At 42.5% G+C, this 27,675-nt stretch overlaps 3 protein-coding genes across 3 annotated transcripts in view; 1 reads left to right on the top strand and 2 right to left on the bottom strand.

The window, feature by feature from the left end:
• The first annotated feature begins 11,486 nt into the window (after positions 1-11,486).
• LOC115557174 (putative nuclease HARBI1) lies at positions 11,487-13,003 on the top strand. Its single transcript, XM_030374787.1, has 3 exons — positions 11,487-12,265; positions 12,361-12,549; positions 12,769-13,003. The coding sequence occupies exons 1-3, from the start codon at positions 11,622-11,624 to the stop codon at positions 13,001-13,003; spliced, it is 1,068 nt and encodes a 355-aa protein (XP_030230647.1). The 5' UTR covers positions 11,487-11,621.
• A 25-nt stretch (positions 13,004-13,028) lies between these two features.
• Positions 13,029-14,814, bottom strand: LOC115557888 (uncharacterized). Its single transcript, XM_030376025.1, has 3 exons — positions 14,200-14,814; positions 13,467-13,619; positions 13,029-13,306 (listed from the first exon to the last, which is right to left on the bottom strand). The coding sequence occupies exons 1-3, from the start codon at positions 14,570-14,572 to the stop codon at positions 13,119-13,121; spliced, it is 714 nt and encodes a 237-aa protein (XP_030231885.1). The 5' UTR covers positions 14,573-14,814; the 3' UTR covers positions 13,029-13,118.
• Positions 14,815-19,840: 5,026 nt separating this feature from the next.
• Positions 19,841-27,675, bottom strand: part of LOC115557082 (protein NLRC3) — a 42,496-nt gene continuing 34,661 nt past the window's right edge. Inside the window, exons 16-18 of the mRNA XM_030374667.1 lie at positions 23,636-23,809; positions 23,413-23,459; positions 19,841-21,278 (exon numbers count right to left, since the gene is read on the bottom strand). Coding sequence (XP_030230527.1) covers positions 20,320-21,278; positions 23,413-23,459; positions 23,636-23,809 — 1,180 coding nt within the window. The 3' untranslated portion in view covers positions 19,841-20,319. The remainder of the gene's footprint in view (positions 21,279-23,412; positions 23,460-23,635; positions 23,810-27,675) is intronic.

The following is a 27,675-nucleotide window of genomic DNA, read 5'->3' as shown; positions in this document are numbered from 1 at the left end:
GTCCGCCGCTGCCGTAGCCTACACTGCAAAAATTAATAGGCTTAATATAAGAAATAAATACTTGGTTTGAGCAGATATAAGCTAAAATTAAGTGAAATAATCTGCCAGTGCAGTAAGATAATCACACTTGGTAAGATTTCTTAAAATAAGAAAAAATAAATACATATTAGGCAAGTGAGAAATATCTTAAAATAAGTGGTGAAACACTCATTCCAAGTACTGTATGCAAGTCAAATAATCTCAAAACTAGCTTTTCAATTCTTATTTCACCTTTTGTTTCTTTCTCAAATTGAGTGAAAAAAACATAAATCCAGAGCAACTTAACAAGCTGATTCTTCTTAATTCAAGAGTTATGATTAGCTTTTATCTTAAATCAATACATTTAAAATCATACACAGAGAATATTGTTAACAGCATTTATTTGAAGTGTTTGCAGATTCCTTACAATATTTACAATCATAACATAATATTTGCAAAATTAACCTCTGAAACCCAGAGGTAAGAGGGTATGACCTCATTATCTTTGATAACAATGAAATATCTCAATCTCATAAGACAGAACATGGCTGAACAGCCTGAATAGCCTCTCCTGGAACCGTCACCTTATTGTGGTGGAGAGGTTTGCGTGTCCCTGTGAACCTGAGGGCTGTGTTGTCTGGAGCCTTGTGCTCCTGGTAGGGTCTCTCATGGCAGAGTGGTCTCAGGTGAGGGGCTAGACTAAGAATGGTTAAAAAATCCTCAATGAATATCGGAATAAGAGGAGATGTGACCCGGCCCGGAGGAAGCCCGGGGCCCCCGTCTGGAACCAGGCCCAGACGGAGGGCTCGATGGCGAGCGCCTGGTGGCCGGGTTTGCCACGGAGCCCGGTCGGGCACAGCCCGAACAAACGACGTGGCACCTCCCCTCTCTTCATCTCATGGGCCCACCACCTGTGGGAAGACCCGTTGGGGTCAGGTGCGCAGCCACATGGGTGGCAGCGAAGGTCAGGGGTCTCGACGGACCAGACCCGGGCGGCAGAAGCTGGCTCTGGGGACGTGGAACGTCACCTCGCTGTGGGGAAAGGAAACGGAGCTTGTGACGGAGGCGGAGCGCTATCAGATAGATCTCGGTTGGGGCTTACCTTCACGCACAGTCTCAGCTCTGGTACCGTTCTCCTGGATAAGGGTTGGACTCTATTCTTCTCCGGAGTTGCCAAGGGCGTGAGGCGCCGGGCGGGTGTGGGGATACTCATAAATCCCCGGCTGAGCGCCGCGGTGTTGGAGTTTACCCCGGTAGACGAGAGGGTCGCCTCCCTGCGCCTAAGGGTTGTAGGGGGGAAAACTCTGACTGTTGTTTGTGCGTATGCACCAAACAGCAGCTCAGAGTACTCGGCCTTCTTGGAGACCCTGAATGGAGTCCTGTATGGGGCTCCAGTAGGGGACTCCGTAGTTCTGCTGGGTGACTTCAACGCCCACGTGGGCAACGATGGAGACACCTGGAGAGGCGTGGTGGGGAGGAACGGCCTCCCTGATCTAAACCCGAGCGGTCGTTTGTTATTGGACTTCTGTGCTAGTCATGGATTATCCATAACAAACACCAAGTTCGAACATAAGGGTGCTCATAAGTGTACCTGGTACCAGAGTACCCTAGGCCGAAGATCAATGATCGATTTTGTGATCGTGTCATCTGATCTGAGGCCGCATGTTTTGGACACTCGGGTAAAGAGAGGGGCGGAACTGTCAACCGACCACCATCTGGTTGTGAGTTGGATCAGGGAATGGGGGAAATTTCCGGATAGACCTGGTAAGCCCAAACGAGTAGTGCGGGTGAACTGGGAACGTCTGGAGGAGGCCCCCGTCCTAGGTATCTTCAACTCACACCTCCGGCGGAGTTTTTCTGGCATTCCTGTGGAGGTTGGGGGCATTGAGCCGGAGTGGGCGGTGTTCAAAGCCTCCATTGCTGAAGCTGCGGCGGCTAGCTGTGGCCTCAGGGTCTTAGGCTCCTCAAGGGGCGGTAACCCTCGGACACCGTGGTGGACACCGGTGGTCAGGGAAGCCGTCCGATTGAAGAAGGAGGCCTTCCGGGATATGATATCCTGGAGGACTCCTGACTCGGTTGCAGGGTACCGACAGGCCCGAAGGGCTGCAGCTGCTGCCGTGTCGGAGGCTAAGCAGCGGGTGTGGGAGAAGTTCGGAGAGGCCATGGAGAAGGACTTTTGGTCGGCACCAAAGTGTTTCTGGAAGACTATCCGGCACCTCAGGAGGGGGAAACGGGGAACCATCCAAGCTGTGTACAGTAAGGTTGGGACTCTGTTGACCTCAACTGAGGAGGTCGTCGGACGTTGGAAGGAACACTTTGAGGAACTCCTGAATCCGAATAACACGCCCTCTATGTTGGAGGCAGAGCTCGAGGTTGATGGTGTTTCGTCGTCAATTTCCCTGGTGGAGGTCACTGAGGTAGTCAAACATCTCCGCAGTGGCAAAGCCCCAGGGATTGATGAGATCCAGGCAGAAATGCTAAAGGCTCTGGGTGTTGAGGGGCTGTCATGGTTGACACGCCTATTCAACATCGCGTGGGAGTCGGGTACAGTGCCAAAGGAGTGGCAAACCGGGGTGGTGGTTCCCCTGTTCAAAAAGGGGGACCAGAGAGTGTGTGCCAATTACCGGGGTATCACACTTCCCAGCCTCCCTGGTAAAGTCTACTCCAAGGTGCTGGAAAGGAGGGTTCGGCCGATCGTCGAACCTCAGATTGAAGAGGAACAATGCGGTTTTCGCCCCGGACGTGGAACTACGGACCAGCTCTTCACTCTCGCAAGGATCCTGGAGGGGGCCTGGGAGTATGCCCATCCGGTCTACATGTGTTTTGTGGATCTGGAGAAGGCGTATGACCGGGTCCCCCGGGAGAAACTGTGGGAGGTGCTGCGGGAGTATGGGGTAAGGGGGTCTATCCTCAGGGCCATCCAATCCCTGTACTTCCAAAGCGAGAGCTGTGTTCGTGTCCTCGGCAGCCAGTCAGTTTCGTTCTCAGTGGGTGCTGGTCTCCGCCAGGGCTGCGCCTTGTCATCAATCCTGTTTGTGATATACATGGACAGGATATCAAGGCGTAGTCGTGGTGGGGAGGGGTTGCAGTTCGGTGGTCTGAGGATCTCGTCACTGCTTTTTGCAGATGATGTGATCCTCATGGGATCATCGGCCTGTGACCTTCAGCACTCACTGGATCGGCTGGCGGCCGAGTGTGAAGCGGCTGGGATGAGGATCAGCACCGCTAAATCTGAGGCCATGACTCTTAGCAGGAAACCGATGGACTGCTTACTCCGGGTAGGAAACGAGTCCTTAGCCCAAGTGAAGGAGTTTAAGTACCTCGGGGTCTTGTTCGCGAGTGAGGGTACTATGGAGCGTGAGATTGGCCGGAGAATCGGAGCAGCGGGGGCGGTATTGCGTTCGCTTTACCGCACCGTTGTAACGAAAAGAGAGCTGAGCCGCAAGGCAAAGCTCTCGATCTACCGGTCGATCTTCGTTCCTATCCTCACCTATGGTCATGAGGGCTGGGTGATGACCGAAAGGACGAGATCGCGGGTACAAGCGGCCGAGATGAGTTTTCTCAGAAGGGTGGCTGGCGTCTCCCTTAGGGATAGGGTGAGAAGCTCAGCCATCCGTGAGGAACTCGGATTAGAGCCGCTGCTCCTTTACTTAGAAAGGAGTCAGCTGAGGTGGTTCGGGCATCTGGTAAGGATGCCCACTGGGCGCCTTCCTTGGGAGGTGTTTCAGGCACGTCCAGTGGGGAGGAGGCCTCGGGGAAGACCCAGGACTAAGTGGAGAGATTATATCTCAACACTGGCCTGGGAACGCCTCGGGATCCCCCCGTCAGAGTTGGTTAATGTGGCCCGGGAAAGGGAAGTCTGGGGCCCCCTGCTTGAGCTGCTCCCCCCGCGACCCGACCCCGGATAAGCGGACGAAAATGAGATGAGATGAGCCTGAATAGCTCTATTTCTTAATGAAAGCATTCCACTCTGCCATGACTCTTTTGTACGAGCCTGTGGTGTCTCGGTCGTGGATACTGTCCTGTAAAGCCCAGTTCAGACCAAAGATTCACCTTGCAACGCCTTGCAACTCGCAACTCCTTGCAACGCCTTGCAACGAGACAGGCTGCGACGTTCTAAAACTGGGCAGTTCACACTGGCTGCAACGCGCTGCAACGGGCTGCGACGCTAGGTGGTTTCCATAGCAACTGTGAACGCTCTGGCACATGCTGAGAGCCGCAACAGCATTATTTGCGTAGGTTAGGTTAGATTAGTTAGGTTTGCAATTAGTTTTATTTTTATTTTACTTGAGAGTAGGCTAAAGTTACTATGTCTTGTCATTCTCCACTACATCTGCATTGGAGTAAATAGCTGGAGCTTACAGTTAGTTTAGATTACCCGTTGTTGGATACATTGCATTTTCCGGTCATTTGTCGTCCTCATATCTGTATGTGCACACAATTATTCATGTCTGCGATCATCACAGAGTCCACAAGCAGCAGGTCGCAATTCCCGATGGGTCACAATTCATGACAGCAGACCGTCGAATTCTGCGCCCACACTGTAAATGCAGGAAAAATGAGACAAACCCCAACCAAATCTTTTCAGGTCATTTGTCGTCCTCATATCTGTATTTGGACACAATTATTCGTCGTAGAATTCAGCAAGATTAAAAGTGCAAATACATCAACAAAATACGACAGTACGGTACCGGGACGGAGTAAGGCCGTGACGTACAAATTGTTCTGTGCTGTGATTGGCTGAAGAGGAATAGTTAAATCGCCGCGTTCTAAAACTGGACCTTGCGATTTGACATGTTCAATCTCTGGCGACTCCTTGCGACGCCTTGCGACGCCTTGCAACGGCTTGCAACGGCTTGCAACGACCCGTTCACACCGCCCCTGCGACGTTCTAAAACCGTCTCGTTGCAAGCCGTTGCAAGGTGAATCTTTGGTCTGAACTGGGCTTAAGACCTCTGTCTGAATGACAGAGAGAATGGTCGCCACACACTTAGGATAGGTGAGATGCAGGGTATAGTAATAACCCATCAGATACAGCAACCCTTCACCAAGTTCTTCTTTGGCAAATGTAGTGACAGGAGTGTTTCCAATTGCCAGAAGACAGCGGGACCCATCAAAGACCAAAACAGGGCTGAAGAGGGTTCTCTTCTGGAGGTAGATGGCTGGCTCTTCTGTTGGCTGAAGAAGAAAACAAAAAACAGAAGTTTCTTTATGGTATACTAAAAAAGTGAAAAACTGCTTGGGCAAGTGAACTGAGATTTTTTTAAACACCATTATGTACATCTACAGCTCTGGAAAAAATTAAGAGATAGGTTTTGCTGGTTTTACTATTTATAGGTATGCGTTTGAGTAAAATTAACATTTTTGTTTCATTCTATAAAGTGCTGACATTTCTCTCATATTTGAAATTAAAATATTGCCATTTATTGCATTTATTTGCAGAAAATGAAAAATGGTCAAAATAACAAACAAAGATGCAGTGTATTCAGACCTCGAATAATGTAAAAAAAAACATGTTCATATTCATTTTTAAACAACACAACACTTATATTTTAACTAAGGAAGAGTTTAGAAATCATTATTGGTGGGATAATCTCAATCTTTAATCACAGCAGTGTTTTTTGTAATCTTTTTGTAATCCTCATAAAATAAGATTTGGTTCAGGTGATCACCTGATCAGTATAAGTAGAATGAGGAGGCTTGTGTTGGAATTGAACAAACACTGGAATGGACTGGCTGCCATAGATGTAGAGATGCTGATTTAAGAAACATTTGTGAGAGTGGTCTCTTATTTTTTTCCAGAGCTGTATATATCTATGAACACAACCATACTGACATGTGGTATATGAAAACGGAGCTCTAAAGATAAGACCATGGGTCAAGACATGCCAGGTTAAGAAATCATGAAAATAACTTGTGCCTCAGTCACTGTTTAAAGAGTGTGTGCCACTAAACACTTGGGAAATTAATGATTAATGACAATTAATTCTTAACAAAATATGAACAAACTCACCTGAAGGACATGAAGCAATGCCTCACTGGCCTGTCCCATCTTCTTAGGTGGCGCAGACGGTGAGGGGAAGAGTGTGGGTAGTGCCCTGAACAAGGCAATGTTGGATTCCACTAGAACAGAATAAATAAACAAGTTTTAGTTCAAAGTTAGCCAACATCTGATGAGGTTTTTTTTATTTAACCTTTATTTATTCAGGGTAGGTTTACTGAGAGTGAGGCTCTCTTTTGCAGGAACGCCCTGATCACATTCACACAGTTACACACTCACACCTGGAAGCTGCCCAGTACAACCACAGTCTTAACTGCCAGCCACTGAGCAGTTGCTCAGGTGGTAATGAGGGAGGGACAAGTGCTGTTTTTTCACTATCCCCACCCAGATTGATCCTAACCTTTAGGCCACCACTGCCCCATGGTTATGGTGAGGTAAAAATGCTTTGCAATGAACAACACTGTCATTCTTTTATCATTTAATCAGTGTTATGCATTGACTACAGTTCTATTAATTGTGTCTGTTGAAACAGCTACATGTATTAAAGACAGCAAAATGACTTACCTGCACCCAGGCTCATGGGTGGCTTCAACACTTTCCTCCAAACACCATAAAACTGCACCATGGAGCAGAAGTCGGCCCATCTCTTCTTTACTTCATTGATGAACTTGCTGTTGTCCTTAGCCAGAATCCGCCGCAGCTCATCCATCACCTGCAATGCAAATAAGTGTTAAAAACTGCAACAATGCTAGCTTTGTGGAGAAGCCAAAAACAACAAGTGCATATCTTACATGATGAAGCTCTTTGAAACATGGATATGCCTCGAAAATCTTTGCTGGTCTGTCCTCTTCTTTCAGAATGCCACTGTCAATGAAGGCTCTTCTTGATTGAAACTCAAGGTCAAGGATCTGGCAGACAGCATCTTGGTTGGGTTTTGGTTTTTTGTACATCTCCTGCAGAGTCTTGTAATGCCTGGCCTGTGCTGCCGGACTATCTTTGTCCGCTAAAAGGAAATACAAATCAGCAACAGGTATTGGACATGTCATCTGAATGATACGACAGGTTTACGCCAGCAAACATAACATTTTGATTGTTATACTTTAATTTTTACACAATGGAATCAAATAAGTGAAAACTACTGTCACATCACAATACATAAAAGCCTAATCATAACTTCAATGTAAAGTTTAAATACCTGTAATATATCATTATATACAAAACTATAATAGTATTACCTAGCCTTCGTGTCCATCATTATTGCCAAAATTACACATTTTCACTCACCTGAACTGTCGTCTTCAGAACTGCCCCTAGGTGGCAAAAGAATTGTTGATCCACCACTTGAGTCTGCATCATAATCTTCTCCCTGGTCACTTGGAGAGAAGTCAATGTGACGTCTTTTGGTTGAACTGCTTCTCTCTGGTCTGGGCCCCTTCCTCTTCTGTGGGGACTTCACATTCAGAATTCTCTTCTGAAGATAACTGTACATGCTCATCTGTGGTGAAAAAAGTCACTTATTGAAAAAAACATTTTGAATATCACAACTTTTTAAAAAATAACTTTTCAAGAAAATAATATGGCTAAAATTGCCATCACTTACATGTTTGATGGGTTCATCTTTATCCTGTAGCATGGGATAATACTCCACTAGTCTCTTAGCCATTGCGGTGACCTCATGCTTAGAGGGGTACCGGAGCTCCTCTCCTTGTTGACTTGCTCTTAAGATTGAGATCATGCTGGTAACAGTGTTCCTCACCAGCCTGCATCTCAACTCTTTAGACATTACAGATTCCCCCTCTCTACCTATCTCAAAATGGTGCTTACGAGCCAGTTCCAACTCAGTGTCTGTGTATATAACATATTCTGGTGGACTAGGAAGCTGTAAGGTTTTCTTCAACACAGGAGTGGATGTGTGGGGGGATACTGGAGGTGATCCTTGAAGTGATGACACAGTTCCTGTTTCACCTGGGCCAGCTTTGTCTGGTAAAGTGGCATTCTCATCCTCAGAAAAAAAAAATCAAAACACAATTATTACAAGGTAAATGACAGACACAATTAGAAACAACATGTTACGGTTTAGGGAACTGGACCCTGATGCAGACAGACAAAAAACCCAATGCCGTAAAACAAAAAAGAGTTTATTAACTCACAGAGGCACCACAGGAACACCCGGCATGGACAGAGACGAACCAAAAAGGCAAAAACTTACCTCATGGCTAATAAGAGCCCACAGTTGTTTCCTCCTGAGAAAGTTCTCTGGAAAAAGGTCTCTTAAATCATCCCGACTGAGGGTGTGGAGTAAGGCCTCATCTATGCTGGCAGCTGTAAACAAAGTCAAATCATTAACAAACCTTTAAGAATTAAAAACCATATACCATTTTACCTATAAATTTAGCACTAATCAACTTGACAAGGTAAATAAAGTCCAATTGCAGTGTCTGTGTTATTCCATCTATTATCTAAGAATAAATCTAAATAAAAAAATAGTCACTAGGAGTTTTGAGATAGCAAAATAGCTGAAATACATTTTGTTTCTGAGATCGGTATCATCATCCATAATCAATAATTCAGTTAAATGGTAATACACATCAATATTATGTAGCATGCAGCAACACCTAAACATACCATTTAGAACTGAAACAGTAACATCATCCAATTCCTCCATGATGTTAAGGCTCTTTTAGTTGCTCCTGGAAGGCACAAAAAAACATCACAAGTCATGGATAGGTAAAGTTGGATCACTCTAGATCAGTTTTTCAGCCTTTCAGCCGTCAAAAAAGTGACAGAATCTGACACCTGGATAAGCTGCAAGGGTGACTGAGCAAAGGCTAAATTCTATATGTGGAAATGACAAACAATAAGGCAAACAGTAACTTAAATGTCATTATTCAACCATTTACCACCACAGGTGGGGCTGGTCTGCACTTCTCCCAGCACGGCGGAGCAAAAGGGCAAACAAGCGTTATTTGGATAAACTGGCGGAACAACGGGGACCTAAACTGCTACTTTCTCACACGAAAAAGCTTTAAAACACGACGTTACCGGAGCTATAGCGTCATTTAAAACAGAGTTTCGACGGATTCAAGTGAGCTATGACGTTAGCGAGGGGAGGTTCACTTCCTGTTTACAAAATAAAAGCGCAAATTCTACCCTCATGGTTTTCTTCATAATAAAAGACAACGGGTGTTTTATTTTTGTGAAAATGACCAGAAGTGCATCACTCACTCCTGCTGGCTTGGGTAGCACCGAATTAATCGGAACAAAAACATTAAACAGCTGTTATGTTCTGTAACGTTAAGCCAGCCTATGATCTTTGCGAGATCCCCCCCCCCCAAAAAAATCGCCTGTGTGGCATCATGCAGGCCTCCCTCAACACATGGCTGCGGTCACAGACTATGGCTGCGGTGACCTGGTCGCTTCATGTGTATTAGCGCCATTCCCCGCAAGTTACTGTTGCTTCCACGTTCCACATTCATAGAGCACATGATAAAAAAAATATCGCGAAAAATGTATCAACAACGTTTAGTTAGTTAGATTAGTCGCAGGTGAAAAGCATAATAAAACACTTCTAACGTTAACCATGTTGTAGCACCCAACCTGCAAAGTCATCTAACATTAGCTAAATTAGCTAGCTGGATTTCCGATTGAGGAGACCGACTTATTCATTGATACGGCCGCAGTTTTCGCGATGAGTGGAGTAAATGTGAAGAGTAAAACTATAACGTAATTGTAAAATGTATAACCTTATAATTTTTAATATATAGTTGTTTTCTCCTTACCGCAGCAGAATCCAGTCCAGATAGCCTGTAGTTCTCCCAACCGTCACAGGGCAGACGTGACCACATGAGGGTACTGGGGGGGGGTGGGGGGGGTGGTGCAGTGTGCAGTGTGTTAAACGTGTAAAAAAACTGATAATAATGACATACAAACATACATAATTGGCAAATCCTAGAACTATAAATTATATTTTAATTTATAGGCCGGTTATTGATCCCTGTATAATCACATCACGATGCAAATTAAATAATCTTGCTATGATCCACCCCCCCTCCCGCCCAGATTTGGTATTGACCGCTCTAGTCAGTATGTGCCCGCCAAAATTTCGAAAAGTTCAAATGATTCAGATTGAAGCGGTTATGCAGTGCTGTTCTACTTCAAAGATCAAATACCTGGACTACTCCCTTTTGCTATTTGTGTTTTTCTAGTGTATACTAATTTTTCAGATTAGTGGAGATTTTTCGATGTCTTAAACATCTTCTGTCAGCATTCATCTGTCCAGCGGATTTCTTTTTCAACGAAACATGGCCTGTTGGAGGTGTGTGATTTGCTTTGTTTTCGTTGCCTTAACATTGAAGTCCCTCTTGAGCCATATTAACACAGCACATAGTCGCAGTCCCGATTTCCGTGTTATATGCGGGATTGATGGCTGTACTGCTGAATACAGAGTCTTCAACTCCTTTTACTACCATATTAGATGCACACATACTCTATATTTTGCCACCGGACACCCACCTACTGGATGGATGACATCAGCTACACCTGACCTATCTCGGGTTGGAAGTGAACATTTTGACATCCCAGTTTTTTCTGACTGTGCCACTGAAACACGGGGAATGCAAAGGACCAACAGTGAAGGCAACACACCTGTCATCGCAAATGACATGTTGAACCCAGAGCCTACATGTCATCAGATTCCACACCCTGATAATCAGGTAAGGTCTAATATTGTCAATTTTGTATGACAATGTTATTCAACATTTGATGTGAACCAGTCTTATATGTACATAGTATATTATTAACACAACATATTTACAGGAAGGAGCTGGTGCATCAAGTGCAAATATCAGACGTGCAGCTGCATTTGCCATCAATGTGAGGGAGAGATGTCACCTGTCTCAGGTATTGCACATAACGCAGTGTTAATATTATTATAATGTTAACATCATGGTTACATGTTTATCCTTTAATAATATTAAAAGTGCTGTAGGAAAATTGATTTTATAAAGCAAGTATTAAAATGCTCTATATTCTTAGATTATACACTATAAAGTGTTTGGTGACTCTGGAAAAAGTGTAATTTCATATTCCCACTGTCAGAGTAACAACAGCCCCATATTTATCCTCAATTTCAATATTTTTCAAAACTTAATGTTAGCTTTAATTGTTGTAATGCTGGTGCAACAGGGGGGACATATTTTGATGTAATTTCAAATGAGTCTTAAGAATGGTTATGCTAGTTGTATTGGACAAACATCATGTATCTTACACTTCATTCTTGACTGTGTTTCAGAGGAGCGTCAACAACATTGTTTCTGAAGTCCAGCAGTATCAAACTACTCTTCTGGGGCCTCATTACAGAAACTTCCTAACTCTGAAATCCTATCCTATCTTGAGATAGGAAGGCATTTAGGGGTTTTGATATTACAGAAGGAGGTTTCCTAACTTAACTTAGGAAGAAATCCTATCTTATTCTAAGATAGGAAATTAACCATTACAGAACTATCCTAAGTTAGGAATTTCTTAAGTTAGGCTCCCTAAGTTAGGTGGCCATACACCCTGTCCTAAGTTCAAAATAACTGTCAGTAACTGAAATAACAGAAAAATGGCAGCAGCACTGCTAGTGGGTCTGCTGTGTGACAATGAAGACGAGGACGAACATGACAACAGAAACTTGATGACTGAAAGGCTACTGAGACCGCATAATGACGCGTTACATTTTCCGGACCATATTTTAATATCCCTTTATCGCCTGCCAAGACAGTTAATTTTGAATTTGGTGGAAGAATTACGTCCTGCTCTGGAGAGGCCTACAAGGAGACATGGAGCCTTGCCAGTGGTTGTGCAGGTAACCAATGCTCTACGTTTTTTTGCCAAGGGGGACTTCCAGACTGAGGTTGCAAGCCTGTCTTCAGTTTCACAGCCATGTATTTCACGCAATCTCAGGGAGGTCACCAATGCCATCTGCAATCTTGCAACGAAATACATTCAGTTTCCTCGTGGAGAAGAGCTACAGCAGATTAAGGAGGCTTTTTTAAGTCAGAGTGGGATGCCAGGGGTAATTGGGCTTATAGATGGGTCACTTTTCCCCATCAAAGCTCCGAGTGGCCCAACTGAGCCGGCTTATGTGTGCCGTAAGGGATACCATGCCATCAATGTTCAGGCCATAGGGGACCAAAATATGGTTATACGGCATTTGTTGGCAAAGTGGCCTGGATCCACCCACGACTCTTTCATATTCAACACCAGGTGGGTCCCATAGACACTAACATAAATAATTGTTTTACCTGCTTTATTAGGCTTCACTCAAATACTCTTAATATATTCAATATCTGCATTTACAGTGATATCAATGCATACCTGAGTGAGGGCAGGGGAAGTGGATGGCTTTTGGGGGACTCGGGATATCCCTTGAAACCCTACCTAATGACACCAGTCATGAACGAGCAAACAGAGGCAGAGAGCAGGTACAATGTGGCACACAAAAGGTGCCGTAGCCGTCAGGAGAGGCTATATGGTATATGGAAAGGAAGGTGAGACATATACTGCTTTGGTACATTCAATAGCGTAGATAAGGAGTGTGTCGTAACCCCTAAGAAGATAGTGTTACACTATATACTTCAAAAGCAATGTAGCAAATGTATTTATTTAAAATGATTTAATAATATTAATATGGACGATAACATCACACCAAAAAAGGAGATAAGTAAAGCATTGTAAGCAAACAAACTGATTAACTTTTGATGTTGTAGATGGAGATGCCATGATATGAGCGGGGGATATCTTCAATATTCCCCGGAGAGAGCAGTGATGTTCGTGAAGGCCACTGCTGTGTTGCACAACATATGCAGGATTGCTAATCTCCCGGACCCTGAGGACGTCCCGGCCATGGTTGAAGATGAGGAGGAAGGCCATGATGGCATACATGATGGTGCACAGACTGGTAGAACTGCCAGAAACAACCTGATTGCACATTATTTTAGATAAGATAATTAAAAAGAAAACATACGAATTTGATGTAAAATATTTAATTCAACAATATAAAAAATAAATTAACAGTTTAACTCAATCAAATTTAAATAAGTGTACAAATTATTTCATTTCATTGTTCAAATAAATTCACAATATTGTTCCCGTTGTAAATAAAATACTGCTTCATGAATTCAAATTTTTCTTTATCCAATTTCAGTGTCTCCTTCTCAACATTTAGTGTCTCTCTCATCACCAACAGCTTCTCCTTCTCCAACTCCAGAAGCTCCTCTTGTAGGCTAATGTGTTTCTTCTTTTTAGCTGTAAAGAAGAATTTAAACTGTGAATCAAGACAATTTTCCTTGAACAGTAGCCTTCCTATTATAAACCTCAACTGTTCATAAATGGAGTAGCTACAGTTGAGACAGCGTCGTTGTAAAAATGCACCTCATATTTATTTAAACAGTGAGCATCAACTTGCCAGGTGATGGGATAACTATTGCTGTTGGCAGAGTCCTGCTGTCACACTCTGCTTCCATCAACGTCAGTATGACCTCAGTTGAATCAGACACCTCGGCACTGACGTTCTCAAGGATCTCCTCAGGCAGGCCAACCTCTGTGCCGGTTGAAATGCCTACACACAAATGATTTCATGTTAGGGGGGTTGGCTTTTCTTTTGCTGTTTACTGGTCCATATTCTGTATTTTGCAGTCCAACAACTATCTTTGTCTATATAGCTTCTAGTTTGAAGTGAGACGTCAGAAATCAAAACGAGGCCATGGTCCCGATGAGGCAGAAACACCGGGGACATTCCAGTTTGGATATTAATGTGATTGAAATATCCAATGGGACAGGCAATTAAAATCGGGGACGTCTGGTCGCCCTATTCTAGTTAGGGTTACTATGGAGCCACTCCTAAAAATCACTTATCGATAGTGCGTCTATAGACGCGCTATCGATAAGCAACTAACGGTTACATTTTAGATTAACCGTTAGTTGCTACACCGTAGCACTAGCAGTACACCGCCCCCAAAATCTGGACACTGACACTAGTTTATTCAAATTATGTGAATCTGTGGTCCACTCGTTAGGTTTATGCCAAAATCTAACCTTAGCAACAGCGTTCTTGCCTTATGTATTGGTGAAGTCAAATTTAAACATAATCCGCGGTTGCTAAACTAGATAGATAGATAGAAGCGTTGAGCTGAACTTACCTTGGGTGTAAACTTGACCCATGGTGGCCAGGATCTTCTCCTCTAGCATGGTTATAGGCTTCACTTCTGGCATACCAGCCCCCGTCTTTGCCTGGTCCCTCTTCTGTAGCGTCCCTCTGGTCTTGGCGTCACTCGCTATGGTCGACCACTTTTTCTTTACGCCGTCCACCGTCCTCAGTACCCCACAAACCGCTGAGACAGCGTCCGACACCTCTTGCCATTCGTTTGCTTTGATCCGCGACGTTACATTTGGGGAAAATTTGCCGAATAAAATACTTTTCCTTTCGTCCACCGCCTGAACTAATGCCTCCATCTCGTCGTTTGTAAAGTTAAAACCCCTCCTCTTCTTGTTTTCCGTAGCAATCCCCGCCATGACCGTACTACTGCTAGAAGAAGCTTGCCGTTATTATTGCCGTTATTATTAAGCCTTATATCAATCTCGTGCGCATTATGTGCAGAACCAGACATCACCTGACGATTGCCGATCGAAAAATCGGATTGAAAGAACAGTTAGGATCACCTAAAGCCTGCCACACACATAAAGATAATCGGGCTGATTTTGCCCCGATTTTCCCCCTTCCGATCACGGACAGACATCGCCCGATTATCTTAAGCTCTTAAGATTATTTTATAAGATTCTCTTGTAGTGTGTGGTGTGTTAAGAGTGAAATTCGGCCGACAATCGGCTCCGAAATCAGTCGGCGCCGATAATCGTAAGTATTAAACATGTTCAATATTTACGATTATCGGCGGAGAACGTTGTGGTGTCAAATCGTCTTGTGTGGGGGGGAAGCCGACAATCGGGAGTCTCCAACGTGACGTAATATTGAATTTAACCAATAAAGAGCGAGCTGACTGAACACGGAATTATAACGAGCTATCTCCATGGCTACGATATCCCTGAATACCACCAATATGGCGAAGACAGTTAAAGTTAGATGGACCTCCGATATGGAGGATAAACTTGTCGAACATTGGAAAACACACGAGTGTTTGTACAATATTTGCTTTGGGATTTTTCAGTTAGGATTAATCCCAAAACCACCATCATGCAGTCGGTATCCAGCTGGTCCTCCATGAGTTTACACCGGTTTACACTCGCTCTTCTTCACTTCTTCTTGTAGTTAGTTCAATGACTATTTTTGGTGCGACTGCCCCCACAGGTCAGTCAGAGTACTACGTCAGATCACGTTTGTTCACGCGAGATTTCTTGCTTGAGGGACAAGATTCTAGTGCGTCTGAAGACAAATCTTTATGTGTGTGGTGTGCTGTGTTTGGAATATCGCAGGACACCACACACAATACGATCAAAACTGTTAATGTTAATGTTAATGTGTGGGGTCTCCACAGATAAAAAATCGGTTGAGATTTATAAAATCTTTATGTGTGTGGCAGGCTTAAGTTAAGATAAGATAGGTGGCTAAAGATAAGATAGGAAACGGCCAACAGGTTAGGAACTGCTTCTGTAATAGGAAGTTAGGAGTTTTCCTATCTTTGAGTCCCTAACTTAAATTAGGATGAGAAGTTAGGATTTTTTCTGTAATGAGGCCCCTGAGCACCTTGAGGGACACAATGAAGAGGATCTTTGAAAGACATTCAGACAGTGTGGAGCAGCTACAAGAGGAAGTACTGGCAACATTAGACAATTTTCAAGATCCTTTCTCCTTCATGGCCACCACATACATGCAAGACAGCACCATCCAGAGGCTTTTTAACCCAGTTAAACCAGAGGAGGTAGTTATGTCTCAGAGGGTTTGTCGAGTTAAAAAAGGACAATCAAGAGTTCTTGGAATTAAAAACAGAAGCTTTTACTATATATCCCTGGTTAAGAGTCTTGAACAGCTGTTGTCCAATTCTAGGATTTTTGATATGATCCGCACCACGCCACAGAGTTGTCACAAAGATGGATTTTTGTATGATATTGTTGATGGGAGCCTTTTCAAATCCCACCCACTGTTTTCAGTGAAACCTTCTGCTTTACAGATCATTTTATACACTGATGAAATAGAGATCTGCAATCCTCTCGGGTCACATGCTTCAGTAAATAAATTACTGATGGTTTATTATACTTTAGGAAACATAAACCCCAAGTTTAGGTCAAAGCTGGCTGCAATCAGACTCCTTGCTATAGCAAAAGCTGATGATATTGACAAATGTGGTGTTGATTTTGTATTACAAAGAATTGATGAAGACTTAAAGTTGCTGTATAATGGTGTCACAATCCAAACACAGAGTGGTGGATTCGAGTTATTTGGTGCTGTAATTTCAGTGTGTGGTGACACACTTGCGCAGCATGAGCTTGCTGGTTTCAAGGAAGGAGTTGGTTTTGCATACAGTAAGTGTAGGCATTGTGAATGTACCTTTGAGGAAATGCAAATTAATTTTAATGAAGAGCGCTTTACAAAAAGGACAATGGAAAAACATATTCAACAGTGCCATGAAATAGAAAAGGCCAGCACAGACTTCTTGAAATCGGCCCTCAAAACCACCTATGGTATAAACAGAAGGAGCAAGCTGGTTGATTTTCCAGCCTTTGACCTCATTCGGCAAACTCCACAGGACATAATGCACATCATTCTTGAGGGTGTTGCACCAATGGAAATTAAGTGTGTGTTAAAATACCTTGTTCTGTCTGGACAGATGGAGTTGGATGTGTTCAATTCAGCCATGCAAAGTTTTCCTTTGTCACCAGTAGATGTACGTGACAAACCCTGCCCTATAAGTGTCAGTACCTTGGCATCAAATGATAACAAACTTAAACAGTCCTCAGGGCAAATGCTGATATTGCTGAAGATCATGCCTTTTCTGCTGAATACTATAGAGAAAAATGAGTATGTTCAGTTTGTTTTGGACTTAATTAAGATAGTTCATATACTTTTTGCTCCTGTTTTATCTGTGCAGACTGTATTAAGACTGAGAAGTATGATTGAACAGCATTTGAAACAGTTTAAGCAACTTTTTCCTGAGAATAATGTCATTCCTAAGCAACATTACCTGCTGCATCTCCCTTCCCAAATTCTTTCCCTGGGCCCTATGATAAGACACATGTGCAAGAGATTTGAGTCAAAGCACTGTTTTTTCAAACAGTGGTCATCTAAATTGAACTTCAAAAATGTCTGTAAGTCACTTGTGAAACATAATCAGCTTTTTGAATGCTGTCAAAATGAAATGGGTATGGAGCATCCGATTTTTTTACATGAGAAAGAATTGGGTCCTGTCTCATGGAGTATGTTAATGCAAAGATGAGAGATTTTTTGGGGATTTATGGCATACAACACACAGTCAAAGTAAAGTGGCTTATTCTCAATGGGAACAAGTACATAAGTGACAGGTCTCTAATAATCACCACTACAAATGAGACAGTGCCTGTCTTCGGATTTATAAAAAACATTTATGTGGTAAACAGCTCATTGTATTGTTTTGAGTACCAGCTTTATGAGACAGTGGGTTGGAATAGAGATCTTTTAGCCTATGAAGTTGCAGTGCCTAATCTTGCTCAAGCAACAGAGTTCATCGATGCTGAAAAACTAGTGGATCATACATCATATTACCCTGTCAGTTTCAAAAACACCACGTATGTTCTGACAAAATATTATCTTGGTGATGTTGCTCTACTTAAACAGTGAAATGAATGTGAATAAACATGTTACAACTGTGACCAGAGTGTGTGTGAATGCTTACTGGGAGGTCTTGAAACAAGTTTTCTAAGTTAAGAAGTGGTCATGAAAGAGTATCTGACATAATTCAGCTTACTTTCTGTGGAAAATATATAGTTTTAGGATCTACTTACTAACTAAGAAATAAAAAGACACATTCTCAAAACAAGAATAATAATCTTACTCATTCTGTGCTTGCATAGTATATTGCTCTCAAAACAAGATCAAAAAGACTTTTTGGCTAGATACAAGATTGGAAGACTTGGTTAGATTGTTAATTTTTGCAGTGTACGTACAGGAATATAAACACTGCTGCTGAGACCCCGCAATTCCCTCAAATTGCAATGCAATGCAAGGTTGGTTTTATTTCTAACATTATTCTATAAACAGACATTTAGATCTATAGTCTGTCGTTATAATTGATTTACCTCGGGTGTACTGTGGAGTGGGTAAGACTGTTTTTAATAGCAGGCTAGCATTGCCCGTTGACGTGCGCTAGCCTAGCACGAGCGAACTCTGCAACTAGAAGGACTGAATGAAATGTGTTGAAAACTGTCTCCAGTGATATAGAATACCAATGCTCACTTCGGAATCAGGCCCTATGTCCAAAATTCCGAACTACCGCTTTAATTGCCTCATCACATATATTTTTATAATTAGACTATTAAGCATCTGGAGCATACACGTTACAATCTATGTAGCAAAAGTTGAATCAGGAAGACAACATTCCCCTACTATTTCTCCTCGACAAATGCTGTACTTTAGTTCCACACTGCCATTGCAGACCTTGCTCCTTTATCTCTTAACCAATCAGGAACCTTAAAGTCTTCAATAGGAGCAATAGCACCAAAACACAGCAAAACCATTCACCCAGTGGTGGTGTTTTCTGGTCTGTGGTTAAGCATTGATCACTATGCAAAGCAAACATAAACTTCCTGCTAGCCCTACAAAAACACATCGTTCTAGTCAGTCCCAGAGAAGAGAAAGGTCATCCCTGGGTCACTTGAACATTTAACTTTTTATTGAAATAACATTAATTGCATAAAGTAAAACAGCAAAAAAGCCTGGATGACTACACAATAGGGGTGTAACGGTACACAAAAATCTCGGTTTGGTACGTACCCTGGTTTTGAGGTCACGGTTCGGTTCATTTTCGGTACAGTAAGAAATCAAAATGCTAAATATAAATGTGCTTCATAACATGTGCTTCAAGTTGTTCATAACACATTTTTGTTATTTTTACAATAGGAACATTAGACAATACAAAGCTAGAATTCTGCTCAAAAATATAAAGATTCTGAAATGTAGAAATAAAAATAAATAACATTGGCTCAGACTGTTTTTTTTAAATATATTATCTAATGTGCAACAATGAACAATTGCAACACAAAACAGTTTCAAGTTGTTACTCAGATTAAATAACATGAATAAGGCTCAGACTGTTTCTTTAAAAACAAATCTTTCTCAATCTAATGTGCAACAATGAACAATTGCAACACTAAACCGTTTCAAGTTGTTGCTCAGATTAATTTTACTCCCCCCCCAATCTTTAGCCCTGATGACTTTCACTCAATCGTTATGTTTTTTGCCAGAAAAATCTCCTTATAAACATTATCTGCAGGATAATAATACCCAAAATTTGAGTGTACATACGATGTACCCTACATGTTACTCCCGTATAACACAATGCAATGCGGTCGTGTTTTTCCGGAGGAGAAGAAGATGCTGAATAACCGCGAAAAATAATATATTTAATGATGGAGTCTCCGGCTTTCGTTAAGAAATGTCAACAATTTATTTGGGATTTAACATAGAATATTTAACATTCAAAATTAATAAAAACTTGAACAAGGAAATGTAACATTCATCATCAATACAACCTCCAGCTTTCCTCGTGAGTGCCCGGTTTGTTTACATGATGTGGGCGCCTCTGTCTGCATCACACAAATACCCGGCGCATTTACTGACGCAAATGACGTTTAGAAATGTTCAGCGTAGTGTCCGAATTCTCGTTTGTTCGTTCCCTAAATAGTGCACTATATCATGATCACTATATAGGGAATAGTGAGTGAGTGAATAGGGAACGATTTCGAACACAGCTACGGTGTGCGCAACTGTGCATGTGCGGCCGCAGCATGTTCCACACATGCGGTCCTATACTTAATATGTCCGTATGGAAACTCGTTCGGTGCGCCTCCGCACCGAACTGAGCACCCCGTACCGAAACGGTTCAATACAAATACATGTACCGTTACACCCCTACTACACAATGGAAATAAAATGATTAAAACAAAATCTAAGCTGGGATTTTTCAGGGGTCGGGGTCCATATGAATCATCAAGACAACAATAGAAAACATTGCATTAACTAATGTTTAAAATAATATTGCATACATTCACTGAACAAAAAAGATGACAAATAAATGTGTATGTATGTGTGCACACGCGTGTGTGCATGTGTGTTTCTACAATCGACACAGAGACACTGTGGAACCAGAGCCCTTTAACTCAAATCCAAACCCAGGTTGGAGTTCCTGGTTGAATGTGGACTGAAAGGTGTGGATGTGTGTCAGTGTGTCTGAGGACACTCTGTAGAAGGACAGAGTGCCAGCACGCATGTCCAGATACACTCCTACTCTGTTAGAGCCAGTGGAGCTGTTGTGTCGGGCAGAGGAAAAGTCAGCAACATCAGAATCACCAGAAATGTCATCTTCATCATCATAGCTAGTGATGGGGAGACTTATGACTGTTGCTCTACCATTGCACCAGGCAAAGTAACGTTCAATAGCAATTTTGCCATAGTAATCATCCTCATCATAGTCATCATCATCAACACTATATTGATCCTCATCACCAAAGTCATCATCACCATTGTCGTCAACATCATAATCCTTATCAGAATCAAAGTCATCATACCCACTTTTGTCATATCCATCATCATCAAGCATATCATCACCATCACTATAATCAACACCATAACCATCATCATCATCAAAACCATAATCAAGATAACCATCATCATCATCATCATCATCATCCTCATCATCAACATCAACATCTTCTTCATCATCAGAGCCAGAGGGTGTAGGCATGTCTGAATCTTTATCACTGTGCTGGGCAGAGTAATGATCATCATGAAACTCAAGACTCCAGGACTTGTTGTTCCTTCCAAGCTTGCAGTCATCACCTCTCCTTGTGATTCCTCTGTATGTCACTCCTATAGAGACCTCTCCTTTCCACTCTACCTCCCAGTAACAGCGGCCAGTCAGACCCTGTCTACACAACACCTTGCTATAGGAGTAAAATTTCTCTGGGTGATCATCATATTTCTGCTTCTCTTCAACCTCTGTCACCTTTCTGAGGTCCTCCGACAGAGAGAGTCGTTTGTTGGCTGTGTTTGGGTCCAGTGTGAGTTTACAGGCATCTGAAAGGGGTAGAAGACATGATTAGGCTACACAACCAAACAGAACTATTAAGAAATATTAGTCATTTTAAAATGTGCTGTAGGTAAGATTCAAGAGAGAGTGCAGCTTCTCTTAAAACCTTTCCCGAAAACATTGCGGTTTACAGTTCAACCCTAAAGGACAAATTAAGCAAATTAAGCAGATCTTTCAACTTCTCCTTCTAATGTGCCATGAGCTTCTACGCTCTCTTCTGCCACAGGGTGGAAGAAATCGTCTGCAAATCCTTTTTCCTCATTCTTGTTTCATACATTATAAACCTATTACATATCAAGTATTAGGTTACTAGGCATGTTAGTAAGAAAAAAACCCAATATCTATAAAGCCTCAGCTTTGTGCACATATCGAACATAAAGCCATAAAGACAGGATGTTGAAGAATAAAGTAAGTGTTCTTATTCTACTCTAAATGTCTGCAATCCGATTTAAGTCGCCACAGGGGCATTCGCTTTTTTGTTGTTGTTGCTGTGATTGCGCTAGCTGCTAATTTAGCGCCTTCCCTATCATTAACTTGTGCTTCATTCTTAAGCAATTCCCCCTGATTGGTTGACGTCAGATCAAATCCTCTAGCCTCCAATGACAGCAAGGGAAACGGCCCCAGATCACTGTCGGTTCCCGAATAAGTGTGCTTTTTTTGTGTTGTTTTATAGAACCGCTATATTCAATTATATCGTGAAATTGAGCATTAAAGAGTGGTCAAGAGCAAGATTTTGAAACTAAAGAAAAATACGCCGCTCTCTCTCTCCCGTTTCTGCGCCATTGAGAACTGTTGCATTTCATGTACCCGAGAATGACAGCAAATATCCATTCAAAAGCCAATCACGGAAGACATGCCCTGCTAGGTCAGAAATTCAATTTGACAAAAAATATTGGCTTCTAAAAGCTTTGTATAATATAGGCCTACATTAATATAGGCTAATATAATATACTGTAATTCATCTAATACATCTATGGAATCCAGTGGCTGGTCTCTGTGGAGACGAAGAGCATTCACATCCGAGTGTTCACGCCTAATCATGACAAAGACCTTTCCATAGAGTTTCAATAATATGCACAGCAGCCGTAGATTTAAGCACTTCGGCAAAGCCATACTGACAGAGGGAAAGACTTTCCCAATGACACCTCCTCCGTCCCTCAGATGCTCTTGGAGATGCCATGGCGATGATGACAGCACACTGCACAGTATATTAGACTAAAGTTCCACAATTTCTGCAGACCCTTATCAGGGATGTGTATCACGAGCAGCAACAATGACTTGCAATCATTAAACTACTCAAACGCAGCAGTGCACCTCACAACCACAGTGTCACGACGTAAATAGGCAAGGTAACATAAGAATGACGGCGGCAACCATTGTTTTGAAAACAACTGCAGAGGGCCAGTTTATCTTTTGTCATATTTGAGTTTAAGCCACATTCATAGTTTAAGAATGTATTAAATGTTTCAAGGGGCATTTCAACGTTATTGCCTTGTTGAAAACTCAACTTAATCCATTTAAATTTCCAGGCATCAAAGTTTGTTTCCTTTTTGCACGTGCAGCGTATGCATAACATATGGCCGTAACCCTAACCCATATATATATATATATATATACCCTATATATATATATATATACCCTATATATATATATATATATATATATTATATTTGGTCTGTAAATTAGAATCTATCAGCAAAAAAAGTGTTAGATTTTTTATTAAAAATGCACTCAGACGATTATTCCACTATTTTGATTTGAAAGTACAGCCATGCTGTCGCTTGACTCTTTCTTTGAGACATTTCCCCCCCCTCTTCCCTTTGTTTGGGGAGTAACCCTGTATAACATATGAATGTAATGTACACATTCACATCTCATTTACAATTATATATCATATGAATGTTCACATTCACATCCAATCTACATTGTTTATCCAAAATCAGCCAAGGTAAACGCCAGCTGTAGATAGCATAGCTGCTTTGGGTTTGGCATAGAAGATACAGTTGAACAACCTTCCTGCTGTACGCTAAAAGCACGTTCACCGTATATGGCATGGACGGCTAGTGTGGATGGACTTTCAATCTCAATAGTGTGTTGGGATGAATCAAACGAAACACTTACATTTCTTAAGAGCTGGTTTTAGCCTCCTAACTCCACCGTGCTCCACACTGGGGAGGAAACAAAGGGAGAGCAGCATGTTGAAACCTTCACATTCATCATCCGCTGTCTCTTCACTTTCTACACAACTTGAGTTACAGCTGCCTTTTCAAACCACGTCACCAAGCATCTGGTTGAATCCTTGTAGGAGACATTGTCCCTGAGGGGTGAGCTGTCCACTCCATACCTGAGAGTGTCCAGTCTCCAGCGTGGATCTTCCAGTCCAGCAGAGAGCAGCGCAGCTCCCGAGTCTCCAGGGTGATTGTAGCTCAGGTCCAGCTCTCTCAGATGGGAGGGGTTGGAGCTCAGTGCAGAGGCCAGAGAAGCACAGCCTTCCTGTGTGACCAGGCAGCCAGACAACCTGCACGCACACACACACACACACACACACACACACACACACACACACACACACACACACACACACACACACACACACACACACACACACACACACACAAACAACATATGAGACAAATGTATACTGTATCACAGTGTGTAGTATGGTTGTCATGGTAACGGGATAAATGCCTCACAACAAAGGTTCGGACCTGCATTGATAATCAGTTGAATAGAATATAATTCTTTATTGTCATTGCACAGGATACAATGAAATTGGATGGCAGTCCTTTCGTTGCTTTATACAAATAGTTATATATATAATATGAAACAATACAAAACAGTACAATGTCCAGCTATACACAGACACTATACACTCTCCCTCTACCATCCCGCATCCCCACATCCTAGCACACAAATTTGCATACATTCTCCAGTGCATGCTTAAAGTGACAGTGAGGTAGCATTGAAAAAAAAAAGTGCATACAGTGCATACAAACTGCTTTGGGCAATTTGCATATTTTGTATCTGGTTTCTACGGGACTTGATGGAAAGGAAACGTTTGCCGGAGGGCAGCAATGCAAACATATGATGACTAGGGTGTGAGGGGTCTTCCAAAATGTTTGCAGATCTGGTGAGGCAGCGGGAACTGAAGATGTCCTGCAGGAGAGGCAGGGCACAGCCAGTGATCTTTTGGGCGGTGTTAATAATCCTTTCTTCAGTGCTATATAAATAAAGTTGCCTTGCCTTTCTAAGGCCTCTTGTCCGCTGTTGAGCAGCTGGCATACCAGGTGGATATGTACTAGGCCTGCACGCTTTCGATGGTGCAGCGGTAGAAGGACAAGAGCAGTTTCTCCTCCGGAGAATGGTGGCTGGGAAATGAACATGATAGCTTCCTATAGATGAACTCTGAGATGCAGCAATATGATGTAGCATGTAATGCTGTACTCTGATATGCAGTAGCGTACCGTGGGGTTAAAGTCAGGGCCATCAGTAACGAACTCCACCAACGGCCAACAAATTTCATATTAGGTGCCAATACAGCCAACAAAGCCACAATATGCACTACTGCATAACATCCACAACAAGACAGTTGATCTTCAGCAACAACAACAGCGCACACGCACACCCCTTTGCATTACCGCAGAGCTAGAGTAATGCAGCATCACCATCAGATCTTTCCTTATGTCACTCCGCAACCAGATTGCATATCACACACATGACACAAAAAAAAGTGTTCACAGTTATTGCTATTTTCACTGAATGCTTTTGAAACTTCAACGGATTCAATAAAGTAGCCTATAGCAACAATATTACAAGTGCAACGCCAGTTCATTAACAAAAATGAAACACACAAGTAGGCCTTTATGCCACATATTTTACAACAGCTATTCCAGCCAGAATATTAAGCCCACAGGAGTAGCAGTGAACGTGTTCATTTAATATGCTTATTAAGCGGCATCCACACACAGCATTACCATTAAGCCTGCTGCCCAAATTCCAGCAATATATTTGTGTTTCCAACAATTACAAAAAATGTGTTATAAAAGTACCACAAGAACATTATCGCTCCTACACAGTGCAAAGTAAAACTCACCCATCACCCTTGGCCTGATGTTTTAAAGTTGCCTTGGTGAAGCTGTTAAGACTGCTAAATCCGGCGCTGTTCCATGTCCCCTCACTGATGTTGAACAGCAAACACGGCCAGCAGAATAGCTTGTTCTGAACGGTGCTTGCCGTTAGCCAGTCATAGCGGCTGTAGTTGCACTCTGTAAAGTGCTGCACAAAACCTTTACCTTTATTTTCCTCTTGAAAATAAATCTGTCTTCTCTCCAAACGATCGCCTTGAAAAAGGCAGACGAAGGAGATCAGAAACAGGATTGCTAGGTGCTGTGAAGGCGGTGGCCACAGTAGTTTACTATCAACTCTGTACCGCCAACGATTCATAATTCGCTGATGACATCACCGGGGGGCCAGCGCCGGCATATTGCTGGGCCCTGGGGGCATTCTATTACTACACATCAACATTTGATGTGGCTGATTACACACGTTAGTCAAATGTATTATCCAATGGGAGGAGGCAGCTTTAGCGAAAGGCTAGCAATACTTTTAGTGCTGGCCCGGGTGGTCCATGTAACCTAGCTGTGATGCGTTATTCAGCTGAGATCAGCCTGACAAAAAAAAAACTGTTTTCCTTCTGGAATTATGAAAAAAATATGAAAAGAAAATATGAAAGAAAATATGGAATTAAGATGCGTTCAGACAAAAATGTATGTCATTTTGAAAAAAATTATATATACACATTATTTCGATTTTGACAGGGCCAGCAGAGAAGGCCCTGCTGGCCCTGACGGCCCACCACCACTGATATGTATAGAATACAGTATGCTTCAGCTAAAGCTACGCTCTGCAGTAGAGATGACAATGTACCTGGAGGTATCTCCATTGCTCTCTAATGGAACGCTGATGTGTTAGGGAGGAGGCTTACCTAATGGAGACAAGTGGTCTGATACTGAGGCCATGCCAGTCTCCTGGCTCTTTTTATTGTCGACATTCATTTAGTTGCCTCGTAATCTTTAGACTTCTTCGGTTCACCGTGCAATTTAAATTATACCATAGCATTGTTGAATACGCGATCCTAATTGGTCAATTTAGTTCCAAGTGTCGTGGAAATATCAATCATGACTAAAATATAAGATTATGTACAAATTATATTAACATTGTTCAAATAATTACTATTGACATTAAAGGAATTGTATCTTTAGAAACCTCCCTTCCTCTCTCTAACTGAGAGAGGGTAAGATTACATTTGCATTCCCACTGGAGCCATTAAAGGTCCCATGTAGGCCTGTCGCGATATGCAATAAATCAATTAATTGCGCGATAAATTAAAATGAGCGAAAATTTTTTGCCGGCCGCAATAATTTCCATTCACACTCATTTTTTTAAATCATTGCTTTATTGGCCTAATCTGAGGAGAAATCTATGCCATAAACAGAAATATTATAGGCCTTTATTACACGGGTCTTCTCAATGCCGTGGAACGCTCCGTTCACTTGCATAGATAGTCCGGTAACTTGTCAACCCCAGCGTCTTCGTTTGCCAAGCAACATCAACGTCTTTGAAGGACTATTTCTCTGCTGATCAACACTACGAATGCTGCTAACGAATAAATTGTAAAAAGACACACCATGTGAAGTTATTTTTTCGTCTTGGCAAGTAGCCTTGTAATAAGCGGGATGATGTATAGAACGTCGCCGGTCATTATCTAAAATAAGCCCCTTCAGGGTGAAGCAATTCACCTCCGCTGCGCGTCGGTCGCCTGACCGCCCTGTCGGGGCTTATTTTCCCGATAGTGACCGGCGTTCTATGCATTATATATATTTATATATATTATATATATTTAGCAGGGTAGACCTAAGTAACAAATGTCGGGTTGAAATCGGGCTCCGGCTCATAATTACAGGGCACAACGAGTAAACCCCCTCGTCAAGTGTCAGTAGCCGCGTTGACATGATCACATCTGTTCCGCATAGATTTCTATGCGGAACAGAAAATGGTCATGTATACGCCTTATTCGGAATACAATTATCTGTTCGGCATAGATTCTATGCCGAATAGAAGAGGTGGTGTAGTCCGTTTTAATTGCCATGTATGCACTTATTCCGAATAGATTGGGGTTTAACTTAGGGCAGCCGCAGTAGTTCTAATTGGTCCACTGAGCTCCGTCGGTACTTTTAAGCACACCGAACTTCACCGCTGTCAAGGAAAGTGGATTTATTGCCTGATTCACGTCTTTGTTATCACTCCGTAAAAGTAGTCCGGTAAGCGTGTCCGGTTGCTAAGCGACGGGACATGGGTGTTTAATAATGACGTGTTCGCGTATCG

Source organism: Gadus morhua, chromosome 13 (assembly GCF_902167405.1).
Source record: "Gadus morhua chromosome 13, gadMor3.0, whole genome shotgun sequence".
Lineage (NCBI taxonomy): Eukaryota > Metazoa > Chordata > Actinopteri > Gadiformes > Gadidae > Gadus > Gadus morhua.
This window is presented reverse-complemented; position numbering and strand designations above follow the sequence as displayed.

Coding starts and splice junctions, on each gene's coding strand:
- LOC115557174 (XM_030374787.1), top strand. CDS start 11,622: ATGGCAGCAGCACTGCTAGTGGGTCTGCTGTGTGACAATGAAGACGAG. Junction 12,266..12,360: donor TCTTTCATATTCAACACCAG/GTGGGTCCCATA, acceptor CTGCATTTACAG/TGATATCAATGCATACCTGA. Junction 12,550..12,768: donor TATGGTATATGGAAAGGAAG/GTGAGACATATA, acceptor TTGATGTTGTAG/ATGGAGATGCCATGATATGA.
- LOC115557888 (XM_030376025.1), bottom strand. CDS start 14,572: ATGGCGGGGATTGCTACGGAAAACAAGAAGAGGAGGGGTTTTAACTTT. Junction 13,620..14,199: donor GGGTCAAGTTTACACCCAAG/GTAAGTTCAGCT, acceptor ATTTGTGTGTAG/GCATTTCAACCGGCACAGAG. Junction 13,307..13,466: donor AATAGTTATCCCATCACCTG/GCAAGTTGATGC, acceptor TCTTCTTTACAG/CTAAAAAGAAGAAACACATT.